This window comes from Gossypium hirsutum, chromosome D05, assembly GCF_007990345.1.
Source record: "Gossypium hirsutum isolate 1008001.06 chromosome D05, Gossypium_hirsutum_v2.1, whole genome shotgun sequence".
NCBI classification, from domain to species: domain Eukaryota; kingdom Viridiplantae; phylum Streptophyta; class Magnoliopsida; order Malvales; family Malvaceae; genus Gossypium; species Gossypium hirsutum.
In genome coordinates this window covers 9,679,788-9,697,971 of record NC_053441.1, presented here as the reverse complement: position 1 = coordinate 9,697,971, position 18,184 = coordinate 9,679,788, and the positions used below count along the sequence as shown (strand labels likewise).

Sequence of the window (18,184 nt, the reverse complement as noted above, 5' to 3'; positions counted from 1 at the left end):
TTAAGTTCTAATAGAGTGAATTCAGGATTATATTTACCTTAAACATCTGTTGACCATGACAACGAGGAAAAATAAAAACTAATCCCAACTGACGCGTAGATGCCATAAATCTAGAGGGATAAAAGTATGTGTCGCCGCTTACTATGATTAAGATTTAAGGGTAAATTTGAATAATGTTATTAATAATTTTACAATTTGGCCATTAGTTATTTGAATATTTTCATTAAAGTTATTTTATTGTTTCGGCCATTAGGCGGTTAAGTTTTTTAAAAGTTTGACTAGTAATTTTCAAGTAACAATTCGATAATTAAACTAGTAAATTAGTATTCATTAAAGTAAAAAACATATCTTAAATTTAAATTAATTTAAAAATTAAGTTGGAGATAAAAATAAAACATTTAGATTTTAATTTCGTAAAGTTATAACGTTTAAAATTAAATGATCAAAATATAAATTTTTTAATAGAGTAGTTACCTTAATTCTAATTAACCTTAAATTATTAAGAAATATTCCATAAAAAAATACTTATTTTGATTTGTTTTTGTTTTCTTTGAACGCACCACGCCCACCTGCTGCCTGCCTTTCCACCGAAGTCACCAACAGTGTTGGGTTCCAATGGCCGGAATCATCTAAAATTCCCTAAACTGCCCTTTAAACCCACTTTCCTTTTCTTCTTTCAAAAATTTCCCAATCAACATTTGTTCTAAGCTTCTGCTTCGATCTGATTTCAACTGCAAGAGACGGAAATGGCAACCGCGAAAACAGGGCGGTCCACTCGACCCACCACAGCTGCCAAAGAAAACGGCACGAAGATCGAAGAAGGCCTCAATATTTTCAAATCCGACAGGTTCGACGCCGATGCTTTTGTTCAGTCAAAGTGTTCTCTCAACGACAAGGTCTGTTTGCTTTTCTTTCTCAGTAAGAATTTGTTTCAAATTAGGATAATTTTAATAATAATTGATTCCATTACCAGGAAATAAGACAATTATGTTCCTATCTGTTGGATTTGAAGAGAGCTTCTGCTGAAGAAATGCGTAAAAGCGTTTATGCTAATTATTCCGCCTTTATACGGTAACGCACGCATTTTACTCTAATCTTTGTCGTTGCTAAATCTAATTAATCACCTCACTTTACTGGTTTAGTACTAGGAAAAACTAAGGGAGATAATTTCATAACCTCCTCTGTTCTAACCCCAGTCTTTTGCCGTTAGTCATACCCTTTAGGAAATTTGTTGCAGTATTAATTCATCCAGTTTCATTGATGTCCAAGAGTTTTAGACCAACGAATGTCAGCGAGCATAAACAATAGTAAAACCTTTACATTGCAAGTACACTGGGTTGAGTGTGGAGGAATGGACTTGGAATCCTACCCTATTTCCATAATAATGCCATTCCATTACTACAACTTTTCGCCAAGGTTGAAGCTTCAATTGGTTTTCTTAATGTATTTAATTATGAGGACAAAAGTGAAAGTATTGTTGAGTTATCTGGTGCAAGTATTCTATCTTGCTTGCAGCTATGCATAGATTTGTTGTAAACTTACTAGAAAACTAGAAAAGGGGGTTGTAAGAAAGCTTTATTATCTTTGATCAGTATGTCAAGATCAAGAAGAAAACTTTTCAGACATTGTTTCTTCTCAATAATTTCATATGTCATGTAGTTTCCAGTTTGTTAATTGCTTTCAGCATTGCATTAATTCATATACCTCTCTCCCTCACTGAAAAGTGTTTCTCAGCTGAAATTTGTTGATCATATAGATATACCATTGATTTTTATTGAGGTTACGTGAAAGTTGAAAGAGATATTGAAAAAGTGTTTGAAGTTTCTTGCATCTATAACTAGTTTTTCTCTTCTTCTTTTTTTTTTCTTTTTTTTTTTTGAATTTATGTGAATTGGATATTTATTTTCAATATTAATTATTAATAAAGACAGGTAATGTGGTTAGTTTCATAGAACCTGTACAGGTGTGAAACTTTAAGACATTTGGGCTTCTTTTTTGCAGCACATCTAAGGAGATATCCGATTTAGAAGGAGAGCTTTCATCAATAAGAAATCTGCTTTCAACACAAGCAACATTAATTCATGGTTTGGCTGAGGGGGTTCATATAGATTCATTGTCTCCCAAAGTTTCTGAAGGTCCTAATGCTAATAGTTTGTTAAATATTGAAGATAGAGAACCCTCAGATCTCGAGAAATGGTCAGCAGAATTCCCTGATCACCTGGATGTTTTGTTAGCTGAGAAGAGAGTAGATGAAGCTCTAGCAGCCCTTGATGAAGGAGAGCAGGCAGTTGCTGAAGCAAAGGAAACAAATTCATTGAGTCCTGCAGCACTTACATATTTACAGACTGCTATCGTAGAGCGGAAGCAAAAGTTGTCTGACCAGCTTGCCGGAGCTGCTTGTCAACCTTCTACACGTGGTGCTGAACTCCGTGCAGCAATATTGGCTCTTAAAAAGCTCGGTGATGGACCGCGTGCTCATAGTTTGCTCCTTAATGCTCATTTTCAAAGATATCAATATAACATGCTTAGCCTTCGCCCGTCAAGCACCTCATATGGAGGAGCATATACTGCTGCCCTCTCACAGTTGGTGTTCTCTGCTATTGCTCAGGCTGCTAGTGCTTCCTTGAGAATCTTTGGTAAGGAACCAGCTTATACTTCGGAGCTTGTGGTCTGGGCTACGAAGCAAACAGAGGCATTTGCCCTTCTTGTTAAAAGACATGCATTGGCTTCTTCAGCAGCTGCTGGTGGTCTAAGGGCTGCTGCAGAATGTGTTCAGATAGCTTTAGGTCATTGCTCATTGCTGGAAGCTCGTGGCTTGGCACTTTGTCCTGTGCTTTTGAAACTCTTTAGGCCTAGTGTCGAGCAGGCACTCAATGCTAATCTCAAAAGAATTGAAGAAAGCACTGCAGCTTTGGCTGCAGCTGATGATTGGGTTCTAACATACCCCCCAGGCAGTACTCGTCAATCTGGCTGGCCCTCTAGTGCATCCCTTGGTAATACAACAGCATTTCAGCATAAACTAACAAGCAGTGCTCATCGATTCAGTTCTATGGTCCAGGTGAACAAGTTTAACTTATTATAACATATCTTGTCCTAGTCCTTGTCCTTTCTTTTCTACATATACTTGCATATGACCCGTTTGGGTTTTCTTTTACTTTTTCTGAAGTTCTTTAGTTCTGATCTTGTTATCTACCCTTCAAGTGTTGATTAAGCATGGATGGATACAATAACTTTTCTTAAAAGTAATTCTTTTACTTGCTAATGGGAAATCTAATGAGTCTTTTGTACTCTTAAATGTTTTGGCATTTCTTCTAATGAAGAGCTCTCTCTGCAAATACACCTTCTCAATGGTTTCTGGATCCGTATCTCACTAGTCTTAACGGGCTTTATGCAATGGTTATGCATAGATTACATATTTTGAATATCACTGGATTTTTACCCATAAAAATTCTAGAGTTGCTTGCCTGTGATGGAAAATTAAAGTTGGATGGTATTTGTTCGCTAGATTAATGTTTTGAGATTCAACAGGGTGACATAAGAGATTGGATAATAGTTTTCTTTGGGAATGATATGTATATAATAAAGAGAAATATGACCAACAGTGATCGAATGTATATACGAAGATAACTTCTTCTTTTTAAAAACGTTCTTACTGAATTTATAGCTCTGAACAATCTGATTAAGACAAATTGCATCATTGTTGGTTGATTAGGTATGTGCAAATCTATTGGTAAGGGATTGAAACTCTCAAATTTGTCATTCTATACATTGGAAATTTGTTATTAGTTTTTGCTTTGTTTTAGGAATGCAAGGGTAATCCTGGTACCACTACTGTTTAGTTGATGCTTAGAATGGTGTTTGGAAAGTAAAACCCATCATGAAACTTTGAGGTTACTTAATACATTTGGACGGTAGGGAGCTTAAATTTTGAATGGGTAGGGCTTGATGTCCAAAGGGAAGTCTTTTCATGGTTGGAATATTCCTTTCCCATGCTTATTTATGGACCATTAAGATAATTATCATACATTTTGGTGTTGTCCTTTACCTCTTCTGTTCCATGGTTATATGCTTTATTGGTGCTGTTGTCATTCTTTTTCCCAATAATAAAATTAGTCCTGTATATGGATATAGTTCCTTGCCTAGTGATTTTCAACAAATTACTCAGTATGTTTATAATTTTGGGGCATTGGTAAATAACTTTGTTTGACTGCATTTTGTTTGGGGGAGGGATCTACTTATACTAATGTAAAATTCAAGTGGTTTTATATGCTTTCTTAACTTTTTGCATGATTAGTATTTTGATATTCGATATCTATATCATATTTATCCAAAATATTGCCTTTATTAATGCATATATATATTTAATTATTGATTTTTTTTTACCCTAAACAAATAGTTAGACAATTTTAATTTACTGAAAACTTGGATAATCTACTTGAATTGATAATGAAATATGATGGTTGAATTGAAAAATCATTAATCCTACAGAAAGTTATGGAAGTGTGTTTTGGCCATAATTTTATGATTTTACTTGTTAGATTCTTTATGGATGCTTGACCTCTCTTACGTCATATTTCTGATTTAATGACACTATATACTGTCATTCATTTGATTTGTATTCTGCTTGCTCTTATAGGACTTCTTTGAGGATGTCGGACCGCTGTTAAGCATGCAGTTGGGAGGGCAAACACTGGAAGGTTTGTTTCAGGTGTTTGACTCATATGTAAACATGCTCATAAGAGCATTACCTGGTTCGATGGATGAAGAAGCAGACTTTGGGGGTACTGGAAATAAAATTGTGCGAATGGCTGAGACTGAGGGTCAACAAATTGCATTGCTAGCAAATGCTTCATTGTTGGCAGATGAACTTCTTCCCCGTGCAGCCATGAAGCTGTCCCCAAGTCAGGCTAGTCACAAGGATGACAACCGTAGAAGAACTTCAGATAGACAAAACCGTCACCCTGAGCAACGAGAATGGAAGAGGCGCCTTGTGGGTTCAGTTGAGAGACTAAAGAATACATTTTGTCAACAGCATGCCCTGGATCTCATATTCACAGAAGAGGATGATAGCCATCTTACTGCAGAAATGTACATTAATATGGATGGTACTGCAGAGGAGGTGGAATGGTTTCCATCTCCAATATTTCAGGTAATTTTGTCATTCTTTTCTTTTTCTTTTAACATCATTACATCTGGTTCTCTTGGTGAACTGTTTCGTTTTTGTTAGAGGCTCCAACACCTAATTTGAGTAGGTGTTCATAACATGTCATAGCATCTTGTTTGTAAGGTTATATTTCTTATTGAACACTGAAGGTTCCAATATCTTCCCTTCATTGACAGTTGATTCATCTACAGTACTTGATTCAGTCATGGGGGGTTATCTTGTTTTTTTGTCTATGCATTTAATATGTAACTTAGAAAGTTTTCACATGCTGAGCTTAACTGTCTTTGGCTGTAATTTTGAATTTTGATTTTATTAAGGCTTTGGTAATTTAATTTAATCTAATCTAGGGGCTCCCGGTGTTTCTAGAAGTTCCTTATTTGTTTCCTTTAAGTGAACATGTATGTCTTCACAAACCTTTGCAATTTGAATCCTAGGGAGAAGTCCTTTCTAGGTTTTGGGTAACAAACCATGAGGTCATTATTAACACATGGATGATTAGGGTCTCTTGCTTGCTCACTCTCTGTTTTCGTATTAATTTTCTTTCTATTTACAGCTAGGTTTTGGGTGATAAAATGGGTTTCCACCCATTATTTTATGTGATCCCCCCCCCCCCTCTCTTCAATATTTGTTCTGCATTCTTTGGTTTGAGAATTTTGACTGCCTTTTTACCAAATCTTGTTATCATGCAGGAACTCTTTGCAAAACTAAACAGCATTGCTAGCTTGGCAGCAGATATGTTTGTAGGAAGGGAAAGATTTGCTACATTGCTATTGATGCGACTTACAGAAACTGTCATCATATGGCTTTCGGAAGATCAAAGCTTTTGGGATGATATTGAGGAAGGACCAAGGCCTTTAGGTCCATTAGGTTTACAGCAGGCACGTAAACTTAGTATCATTCCTTTTGTGTTTCTAGTTTTGTATTGGATTCTTAAATTTGACATATTTTTGTGCATGTGCAGCTTTATCTGGATATAAAATTTGTCATATGCTTTGCTTCCCAAGGTCGGTACCTATCAAGGAAATTGCATAGAGTTGTCAACGACATAATTGCTAAAGCCATGGCTGCATTTGCTGCCACAGGGATGGATCCATATGGGTATGCTATGATAGTTCTTTTTCTTTATATTATTATTATAGTTATAGTTAAAAGCTGTTTTCTCATACTCATGTCTCCCCAATTATGCCTGTATATTCTAAATGGATGTGTAAAATGGATACAACCAGGTCATAATTCATAGGTCACTTTGTTTAGAGCATGTTCTCTGTGAGAGATAATCACAAATGTGAGAAGTTGAGGGAATAATAGTAATGACTACTATCCTTTCACAATAGCTTTACACCAAGGATCTGCATTGCGGTCACCAGTCAGTCCCCCTCCTCTCTGCTCGGGTTTCTGTCCTTTATCAAAACTTGAGGTTAGAAAATTCCTTGAAATTGTTGGAGCCACAGTTGCCAATTGGATCAAATCAATCACCTAAACTGGTTGAAAAGTTATGCAACATGCAAATGTTGTGGGGATATTTGATGCCACTGCCTTCTTCCCACTTGGCCCTTTTCTTTTGTATTGTCTGAGAAACTGGTAAACTTTAATTAGCTTTTTTTAGTTTTTCTTATTATTGGTGACCACTGTATGTAAGACTTTTCCTAGTAGAAAGATGGTGTAATCAAGACCGACAGTCTTATAATTTATGATCTTATATAGAGAGAAAGAGTAAGGCAAGTTTTAACGAGTTGCCTATGTTTTTAGATGGAAAGTGTGGTTTAACATTGTTGGATTTAACAGGATGATGGTATTGGCCATTTTGAAAAGTCGTTGGATGCGTATGTAAGTAGAGAAAATTCTCACGAATTGCCATTGAAGCATTTGTGTTTTTGTTGTGTCAGAGTGCTGCCTGACGATGAGTGGTTCAACGAAATTTGTCAAGATGCAATCGAAAGATTAAGTGGAAAATCGAAAGCCGACCGGGATCTGAACAGCCCCACTGCCTCCGTATCAGCACAATCAATTTCATCTGTAAGATCACATGGGAGTTACTAGCTGCTGTTTCTTTCATTTTTGTGTATTTTGATAGGCAACATATTTTAGTAATGAATATGGATCTCTCTGACTATAATTTATAGTGAATCATATTTTTTGTATCTGCTGTTGAATTAGTATTACATGACACTACATTTGTTACGAATTGTTGTATTCTGGAGAAATTTATTCAAGTGTTTTTTATCCACCACCTTCCCAACACCAAACAAATCATATGGGTATCCTTACTCACATAATCAAATATGGAACTTGATATCCAAATCAATCTGAAATTGATTCAAACAAGTCTTACATACATACATACATTCTTATTTCTAAGAAAATTTTTGATTAATGCAATTCAAACACAAATTCCTTCAGAAAGATCCACATCTCACATTATCCTATGACACTGAACGAGGCATCCCACACCCCAACCAAGCCATCTACTTAAGTAGCTTTTTGACAAATATGTGCACCAAGTCCCCTTTGACAAATTCGAGAGAACATCTCCAACACAGACTGCTCTACATTCTCAAAGGTAAAGCACCAATCTTGGAATTCATGAACCTAAATCAAAATCACACATCATAGAGTTTGAAGACTATATGGATGAGTTCATCCAACATTGACGCCGAACCTTTGCTTTCGCCAACTAAATGTAGCAATGGATGAATTCATCAAAATATCACCAGCAAATCAAAAAAATTATGACACCCTGAATGCAAAAAAAAAAAAAAAAGAGAGAATACCATGATCTCTGCTATTTACATCTCTACATGAAGAGTACAACAATCCTCTCCAATCTTCTTTATCAGCCATGTTACTTTTACGAATAAACCAATCACCAAAATTTAAGACACACCTTTGATCTATCACCAACCAAAAGTAAAATTGAAAACTAAAAACAATTAGCCAGTTATCTGAATAGCAGACCAGCAGCAGGCTTCATTTCAATCGCTTTCGCTCTTTGATTATCCTCAGGCCAACGTACCTCCCAAGCATCATCACTGTTGCCTGAGGGTTGGTTCCTGGCGATATAGTAAACGTTGATCCGTCAACTACTCTGAGCGCATCAATCCCGATAACATGATAATTTTGATCAACCACTCTCCCCACAACACAGCCACCATGGTAATGCCATATGGTGCTCACAGTACGCCGGCAAAAATCTGCCATCTGTTCATAGTTTGATTGGTCAACAGGCAATGAAGGTCCTACAAACCTGAAATTTCTGCCCCCAAACCATTCGTTGAACTTAAAATCATCCATGGACCGACTCCTCAAGATATCCCCAATCTTGCGTGTTCCATTCACACATCTCTCCAAGTCTATGGGATTGCTAAAGTAGTTAAAGCGTACTATAGGATTCACCCTGACATCAGTGGAGGCCAACCTTAACGAACCAGTTGAAATAGGCCCGACAATCTTCTCCATGATAGTAGCCACTGTTAAAAGCAGAGGGGAAGAAGGTGGTCTAATGAACGCTGAGCGTGAAGGGGTTGTAAAAGGAATAACATTTGAGGCAGCCTCAACATATGCCCCCATTTCCGTTATCCCAGCAACCTGTATAAGTGAGTACTCTAGTGGGATTGGAGGCAAAATTGAGATGCCGTTCCTCGGATTATCGTAAACAAATTGGCCTACATATGGATGATGATATACAACCGGAATTCCCCAAGAAGACAAGTAAGGCCTTGGACCAATTCCACTCAGCAGCAATAACTGTGGACTTCCAATGGCTCCAGCACATAGCAGCACCTCACCTTTTTCCTTCACCATAGCGTGGTGATACCTTCCCGTTTCATCGCGATACACGACCCCGATCACAGACTGCCGAGACAACACATTTGAAGAAGAAGAAGCCAGTAATACCCTTTCCACACTTGCATAAAGTGCTACTTTAATGTTTGCTGGTTTTCCATAATTCAGAAGATCCGCGGCGCTATGCCTCTTGCCGGAGCTATCAAAAGTGGAGCCTCCGATCTTTGTTCCAACCAAATGGTCCAAAGAAAAGCCATGGTAAGGATCAATCCCTGCCTCTAGCAAAGCATCCCTAACAGCTGATTGCCAGTTCTTTAACTCTGGCCTAAACACAACTCCCCTCTCAACCCACTCATAAGATTGGTTAACCAAACTGAGATCCCAATTCACACCGGAACTCTCATAAAACTCAGGATCAGCTCGGCTATAGAAGCCGGCATTGATGGCACTACTGCCACCAAGAACACGTCCACGGGCATTTAGGACCCCGTCCTCGGAAGTAAAGCTTTGAGCAGGAGAGTCGAAGGTGTCGACCTCAGTGAGTGTGGTCAAGAACCCTTCTTGATTCATCAAATTTTGGTTACCATAGGGAACGCCTCCTCTTTCAAGGACAAGAACCCGATATGACTGTGACAAAGTGGCGGCTAATGGACAACCTGCGGTCCCTCCTCCCACGACGATGTAGTCATAGTAGTCCTCGGATGGAAAATACGTCGCATTCAACACAAAGTTCAAGTAAAGTGGGTCTGCCCCCCCCCCCAAAAAAAAAACATTTTCAAATAAGAAAAAGACCCAAGATGAGTTGGAGTTTCAAAAAATGACCCAGTAATTCAATTTAATTCCTCGACTAAAACATTGAAAATTTTCAGTCATTCCAGAATCCAAAGAAAGCAGGCAAACAAGTTAATGAATTTGTAAGTAACTATACTGACCTCCTTGAGGAAGCGGTCTTGCAAGAGATGAAACTGGAGATAACAGCAGCAAGATGGCAGTGCATTGAAGCCAAAAAACCAAGTGTCTCCGCATTTCTGTTTGTTATTTTCTTGGAGGAGCCAGAAAATTTTCTTGGTGTTTTCTTGGAGGACTTTGAAGACAGAGTAAGGGTGAAATTTTCAGTTAAATATTCTGTTGAATATCGTTATGTTGATTTAGGCGCCACTGTAAAGGGGGTCCCGCAAGAATCCAATCGTCAATCATTCCTTGATACATTTTATTTTAATCAAACGGTCAATGATTTTTTAAAATATATTCAATTTTCTTTTTTGTAAAATTTATTTCTTGCGATTGCGAATATGATATAAGAAAGTTATTACATAATAATAGCTGGTGTCTCGTAGTGTCTTTTATCTAATCCTCCTCCATATCCTACTGGAATTGCTTGCCAGCCGATATCTCCAATCCATCATAATAAAATATTAATCATAGTCAATAATCATATCCATACATAATAAAGTCATACTATAAAAAATTTAAGGTTGTTACAGAAGCGCCTATGTCAAATTAAGGTTGATAAGAAACCAAACCCATTTCTGTTAAGCATGCGACAAAAAATCAATTTTAGTAAGGTTGATAAAAACATGTTGTCAATTAAATTTAGGTAAGCACTTGTGTTTATTCCACATAGAGCAATAACATTTTCATCTATTTTTAACTTAGGAAAATTGTTACTAAATGCAAAAACTATCTTCTTACAATGCTGATTATGCCAAACAAAGGTCGATGAACCATTCAAGGAATCATTTTAGTTGCACACATGGTAGCCTGAAAGTTAATTTGCATACAGAAATTATATTTTCTTGGCCAAAACACACAATTTTATTTGCTTATTTATCTACCCAGTGAACATATGCAAGGGATCAAGCATCATAAAAGTTTAGTTTGCAAAATAAATAATAATAATAATAATCAGCAGTTGAAGAATATATAATTTATGATGGCCTAGATACAATGCAAGCAATATTATTCAACAAATGCATCAATTACCAATCATTCTCCTAAACAGCAGCCCAGCAGCTATTCTGGCTGCAATCTATATTACACCGACTCTATTTTTGACTTGTTTAAGTATTGACAGCTATCTATGTTGCTCCAGCTCTTGTTTTTCTTTTCAGTGTATCCGACAAATCGTGCTCGATTTATGGATATAAAGATATAATCTTCATTGATCCTTTGGAAAAACTTTAAAAAATCTGACAATATTATTATTGAATACATACTCATATCCAACACTTGCATTTGAGTCTGAGTAACATAGGTGGCAATGCCATTTTTCCAAGGCCTTCTCCTCTGGCAATGGGTTGCTCATACAATTATTATTGGACATTAATCAGAGGACTACAGTCTACAGAGAGACACTTTGAGGCAGGTTGTCCAAATTTTGGAACAGCAAAAGAATCTAAACAAAACCAGACATCAAACCAAACCACCACATCCAAACAAACTTGCCAGATTAAGGGCATGTTAGGAAAAAATCAAATTGATAAAACATTAACCTTCTCAAAAGTCCAAACAAACAATAGTAACCTCAATCAAACACACATGCAATGTTATTTGTGCATTGCTCTTCCTCAGACTCAATCACACAAATGCATGCATCTTAGAACTCTATAATGCATCATTGTTGCAGTGTATGCATTGACTAAGAGAATAAATAAACCAAAGTTAAGAGAGAAATCCCAATTTAAAAACCACAACAAAATCACTAATCATACCTTCCATGTAAAGTAATAACTTACAAAAAGGTCAATGAAGGAATTACAAATTAGACAAATCTAGCGGTGAACAAAAGGCAGTAGCATTCATATCTTTCCATAAGTGGAACAAGCTTAAAACATCATTAACAATAAAAACCTGGAATCCACCTAATTAATCCCGCTCACTTATTTGCCTATATGACATATAATTAATGAGCATGCCTTCACAAGATAGATAGGCTAATAAAGGAGGGGCCACTAATGCACAATTTTCGCAACAACAAAAATGGGTATCCAAAGAACAACACAAGATTTCCAAAAACAAGATTTGGAATTTCCACTTTTTACATTCAGCCCCCTCCAGGATAAGATAATCGGCAGACAGAGATAAGGCATCCATTCCCCTTTTTGTTTACAACAATTATCAACTAAGGCTAAATCTAGATCCATCTACACATAATCAAGGCCATTTCCAGAAAATTTAACAAACCCCCATAAACTGAATTGAAATAATAAAAAGGGTAATAAGAACATGATTAAACGAACCCCTAAGCAAGCTGGTGAAGAGCATATAAAGGAATAAACAAAACCAGAAGAAGGCCAGTCATAACAGAGTTTTTTTTTTCTAATATTGTAAAGATTATCTTTTATCAGAAGCAAGAGTGATTAATAAAAACATGAAAGGAAAAAAAAAAAAGAAGAAGGAAAGACATTGCACCCAACTCCCCCCAGACCCTCATTATATCAAAACTTACAGAAGATTTTTTCCCCTAATCCCAAAACAAATAAAAAGAAATAGAAAGCTAAGAAGAAAGAGGAGGTGGAGGTGGTAATAACTGATGAAGATTCTGAGCAACCTGATGTGGTTGTCCTCTGAGAATAAAAGGATGCTGCAACAACTGAGCCGCCGACCACCTCCTGGCTGGATCCCTCTGCAAACAACATGATATAAAATGCCTAAATTCATTGGAAGCAGTGGGTGGGGCCTCCGGTGGCTGAGACATACAAATCGCGCACATGAGACTGGCCCAATCCCCTTGTCTACCAACCGCGAAAGGGAACCTACCTAAATAAAATTCCAATATGCTAACCCCTAAACTCCAAATATCCCCAGCGTAACCATCGTAGAGCCCGTGGTTCAAATCGGTGTTAATCCTCTCAGGGCTCATGTATGCTATGGTCCCAACAGACGAGTTGCAGGGGTCCATGGTTTGATCCAAGATTCGGCTCACCCCAAAATCAGCTATCTTCACCACCTTCTTGGAATTGATTAGCAGATTCGAGGGTTTTATGTCGCGGTGGACGATGTGTCGGCGGTGAAGGTAGTTTAGACCGCTGAGGACTTGACGGGCCAGATCAGATAAGTTAGCTTCGTGAGATATGAGGATCCCTTCCAAAGATCCGCCATCCATGAATTCCAAAAGAACCTGGATTTCTCCGTTGTGATCGTACATTTCGTGACATTTTACGACGTTGGGGTGGTCCACGTCACGGAGGATCTCGATCTCCCTGCGGATCTGACGGCGGACAGACTCTTCATGGTTCCCGTAGATAACCTTGAGGGCATAAGGGCGAGAGGAAGGGCGGTGGACGACTTTGTAAACGGTGCCTCCGGTACCGCTCCCTATCCGGTTGACGCGGTCGAGCTCGGAGAAGTTGACTTGCTGAGGCAAGGCGTTGGAGTTGGAGGAGGCGGGCGGGGCGGAGTTGGAGGAGGGAGGAAGGGGAAGAGGGACGGCGAGAGAAGGGTCACGTTGAGGGAGGGGTAGGGTAAGGTCAGCTCGTCTACGTGGACGGTTCTTATTGGAGGAGGAGGAGCCACCAGCAGATGGTGGTGGTTGGTGATTGGGTCTCATGGCTTAGCTGTAAAAAAATTGAGGAAGCTAAAAGGAAATGAATGATGAAAGAGAGAGAGAGAGAGAGAGAGAGAGAGAGAGAAAGAGAGTGTGTGTGTGTGTGTGTTTTCCCTTTATTCTTCACAGAAAAAGGAAAAAGGAAGGCAAGTTCCTGGACAAGATGATGAAGCAGCAGCGGGAGGAGAGGAGGATCATTCACTCCTAATTATTACATAAATAAATAAACACACCTTAAATTTTCAATATTTTCCTTTATAATTTCAAAACTAAAGGGTTCAGGGACACGGTGGACTTTTCCCCCCTTTTTTAATTCTATTTATTATTAGATTTAAAATATTTTTGGAAAAAAATAGTTGGATTCCTCGGAGATGTTAGAAATGGGGTTTTGTTTGAATTGGATTAAAAATAGTTTTTATATTGATTTAAAGACTCAATAATTAGTATAAATTGGTTAAATTGAATTTTTAATATAATTTTTAATTATTATTTAAATAAATTGTTGAACAAATTGGACCAATAAATTGATAATTTAATTGGTTCGACCATTGCTTTGATTTTAAAGAATTTGACTTTTAATCAGTTTCAGTTAACTCCAAAACTTTGAAAATCGAAATTAAAAGTACTATTCTAAAAACTGATAAAATATCTTCTTTAAGTTGTGCTCAAAATTTTTCTTTTCCGAATGTCAATCTAATAGATATCTTGTTTGTAATGCTACGTTTTCAGTCTTTATTTTTACTTCACTACATGGGCGATGAAATGCATAGGTCTCATATTTCTATCAATAAATCAAAGCAAAATAAAATATTAACACGAAAGTAACTTCCCAATTTAGTTGATATGATAGAAATCAACTCATGTTAATTGATAATGATTCTATTATTAAGTAGATTTATTCTCATGTTATTTCTGACTCAAACCAAAAAAAAAAATACACCAATGTTATTGTACTCTTAGCAACATATCATTATTTATATATCTCAATAAAGAGGCGATCATTATGGTATCTGAAAATTAAAATTTAAAAATACCTAAATATGTACTGTTTTTATAAAATGTATAAAAGAAATTGTTTGGTTTTCTGCGAAAAAATTAATAAGTTCAGTTTCAAATTTATAGGTTTTAAAATAAAAATTCTAGTGGAAATTCTCAAAAATCTCCTCACTCAATTTTAATTTCCAATTAAATATTTTTAGATTATGATATATATATATAAATCAAATTCAACTTGACATTGGTGTAGATCTTTGTTAAATATTATAAACCACCTTAAAAAAATTAATCTGAAAAATAACTTTTTAAAAATGTATTGTGATAAATATTAAAAAAATATATATATAAATTATTTATCTAAATTTAAAGATTGAATAAGCATCTAAAAAAATCTGAACAGACTTTAATAAATAATAATAAGGTTTTGGAAGTTAATATCAGAAAAGGTACGTGCCTTGCTTTCTTTCTTTCTTTTTTAAAGTAATTTGGAAATAATAATAAGGTTTGTCACCATATCATTTTATTATTTTGGGTCAAAATATATCTTGTTATTCAAAACATCATTCATTCACTTAAATTTGTATAGAATTAATCATGAAATTTAAGAATTTATGTTAAATAATAGAACATAATTTATGTTAAAATTTTGTACTTTTAACTTGTTCTTCTTGTATTAAAGCTTATATTATATAAGAATTTATTATAAAAAATAATCCTTATCATTTATGAGTTTATAAGTATAGAATGATATTTTATTTGACGTAATAGGTAGAAGAATATAATAATTTATAATTAAATATATTATTAATTCTTTTAAAATTAGAAGTTGATAGAAAATATTGCCTCTTATTTGATATTAAACGTAAGTATAAATTTTGATTTTTTTATATATTTTTAAATTAAAAAACTTGAGATTCAATAAATTAATTAAAATATAATTTGATTATATTCATCTTACATGTCAATAAATGAAAATATTGATCTAAGTGTAAATGCCTAGGTTAGAACAACATGAATCAATAATGACTATTGAGAACAATTCATGTTTGGAAAGTTAGAACAATCTTTAATTAGGAATAACACTTATTAAAAATTGAAACATGTTTCAAGTTAAGTTCCACACAAGATGTTTCTCATGCTATTACTTCACAAAAGAAGTAGAATAGCCCTAGAATATAGTAGGATTCTTGGTTTTCGAAATTTCAGAGTTTGATTTAGTGGATTAATATGCAAGTAGTTAATAGATTTACCCTAAACAACTTCGTAAAATATTGAGTGCTAATCCATTTTCTTTCCGAAATGTAGTTAATTCTTGTTCATTATTTACCAACTTAAATTCTTTATTGATAAAAGTACATTTAAAAAAAATCTTATTATTATTAGCCCTATCTAATATTAATATTGTAATTCTTTTTGTTATCTCATGTAAATAGGAGACCTTTACAACTTGTGGAAAGACCTTTGAGTTTTTTTAACTATTCTAACTCTCAAAATTCTCTCAACTGACTCCTTTACTCAGCACTATTTCCAGTAATGCATAGCTTATTCCACTAGTTCGTTATAGTAACCACCACTTGTTGCGATCAATGCTACAGGGTCCACTTCAGTCTTTTTCTCTTCCTTCTCTTGTTACATTTTGTTTCACTTGTTTGCAATACTTCATTTCTTCACCAATAAACCCTTTATATTTTGGTGACTCCACTAGAGAGAAGTGCATGCATTAGATGAAAACCTAAGAACTCTTAATGTTAACTTCCACTGAAGAGTATCATCAATGAATTTTCTATTAGAAACACATTAATTGATAATGAGTTCTCAATGAATATAATGCCTTTGCCTACTCTAAAAGCAGTAAATAATGGTGTGGAGAGTCTATCTCCCCATTTGATAATAATGATATTATGACATTCAAATAATAGATTTCAAAATGGGCCAATTTAAGATTTTAATTTATGCTAATAGAAAGGGAAAGAAATGTTAATTCCAATAACAAAAGCACTATCAACAGCACCATTTGAGTAGAATGAAGGGGAAAGAAATATTAATTCTAGCAACAAAAGCATTATTTGAGCGGAATTGAGTGAACTATAGGAAAGTGTCTTATTTTAAGGATCCACTAGAAGATAGAGAAATGGTTTACTAGACCAATAAGTATTACACTCCAAAAATGAGAAATTTTTTAGAAGAAAGATGAAAACAGTAAGTAGGAGGAGGAGGGGGAACGACCTTAGGCCGAAAAACGAAGTGGCAATGCTTCTAGAGGTGATCTAGAGAATGAGGCAAGATAGAGTAGTGGTGTGAGTTTGTACCCGTGAAGATGTGATAAGTACTAAAAATAATATGTTTTAACCTTATTTTTAATGTATTTTGGGTGATTATCTTATTTAGTTGTGAATTTTATGTTCTTAATCCTTTAAATTCATGTTTTAATGCTTAATTAAGCATTTGAGAGCGAAATGAGTGAAAATTAGATTGTCGGAGCAAGCTGCAGGAGCCACACGGGCTGAACCATTCCCGTCAAGATTGAATATTCAAAGTTGATTTCTTAAGAATTTATCATGAATTTTTTTATTTCTTTCAGTTATACTATATATTGAATATTTTTATTTTTAAGCACGAACTAATTTTTTAAATATCTAGAGAGATGAATCCTATAATTGATTTTGTCATTTAATTTTTATTTTACGCAATAAATAATTAGTTCTTGTTCTCGATTATATGTACATAATTCATGATATTTCTAGATTATTGATCCATATTTGATGTGCTTAAATCGGTGGTTGAATAGACCCTATTTAAGAGTAGATATTGCGTAATTGAGCAGAGTTGCATGCAATCCTAAAAATAGGACGACATAAATCTATCGATTATGGTCAAATCTAATAAGGGAATCCATAGAACGAGTTAATGCGATAATAAAGATTTTATTTAAAAAGAAATTTAAATTGATCAATTTAGAGTCTATTGCTCTTATGTTCGAAAGAAATATTAGCATAATTTAGGAATTTATACGAATTAAGATACTAAATAAAAAATTGCGTAATTTAGATTAATAATGACAGATGAAATCTAGGTGGCTTCTTTCCTGGTTATTGTTTTGCTTCTTGACTGTTAATCGATTATTTTCTTAATTTATTCTTTGTCATAACGTTAATCAATTTATATAATTTTAGCTTTAATCAATCACTCGAATTATTTGATCAAATAATAGAAAGACGGTAATTGCTATTATTTTTAATTTTCGCGGGAATGATATCTTTACTCACTGTAGCTATACTATTAATTGATAGGTGCACTTACCTTAATCAAATTTTTGGATATTTTTGTGGACATCAAAATCAAACATTGTCTACCACATATGGTGAAACTTTTGGGCATTTTAGAAGCTCTTAACTCCCAAACTTTCTCTAGAGCTCTGTTAGCCTATTTTTTTACTCAGCACACTCAGCCTCCACTAGTTCTCCACCTTACCAATCACTACCTGCAGCTATACTGAGTGTTACTGGACCAACTCCAATCTCTCTCTGTCATCACCCGATAAATTATGTTTCAAATGTTCGCTCCACCAAAGAACCCTTTACACTAGATATCAGTGCCAACAAGAATTTACTAGGTAAACATGCACCTTACCATATAATATGATTTATCATCGTGACAGCATAATGAGCGGTAAAGAAACATAAATTGAGAAGTGG

General features: G+C 35.2%; 3 protein-coding genes across 3 annotated transcripts; 1 reads left to right on the top strand and 2 right to left on the bottom strand.

The window, feature by feature from the left end:
• The first annotated feature begins 508 nt into the window (after positions 1 to 508).
• On the top strand, positions 509 to 7,391 carry LOC107906345 (exocyst complex component EXO84B). Its single transcript, XM_016833316.2, has 7 exons — positions 509 to 896; positions 974 to 1,071; positions 2,002 to 3,058; positions 4,637 to 5,149; positions 5,854 to 6,042; positions 6,126 to 6,262; positions 7,051 to 7,391. The coding sequence occupies exons 1-7, from the start codon at positions 747 to 749 to the stop codon at positions 7,202 to 7,204; spliced, it is 2,298 nt and encodes a 765-aa protein (XP_016688805.2). The 5' UTR covers positions 509 to 746; the 3' UTR covers positions 7,205 to 7,391.
• A 526-nt stretch (positions 7,392 to 7,917) lies between these two features.
• Positions 7,918 to 10,348, bottom strand: LOC107906346 ((R)-mandelonitrile lyase-like). Its single transcript, XM_016833317.2, has 2 exons — positions 9,880 to 10,348; positions 7,918 to 9,693 (listed from the first exon to the last, which is right to left on the bottom strand). The coding sequence occupies exons 1-2, from the start codon at positions 9,971 to 9,973 to the stop codon at positions 8,132 to 8,134; spliced, it is 1,656 nt and encodes a 551-aa protein (XP_016688806.1). The 5' UTR covers positions 9,974 to 10,348; the 3' UTR covers positions 7,918 to 8,131.
• Positions 10,349 to 12,239: 1,891 nt separating this feature from the next.
• On the bottom strand, positions 12,240 to 13,721 carry LOC107906348 (mitogen-activated protein kinase kinase 5). Its single transcript, NM_001326974.1, is given in 1 exon segment — positions 12,240 to 13,721. A coding segment is annotated over 1 exon segment (1,053 nt). The 5' UTR covers positions 13,497 to 13,721; the 3' UTR covers positions 12,240 to 12,443.
• Between the last annotated feature and the right edge of the window lie 4,463 nt (positions 13,722 to 18,184).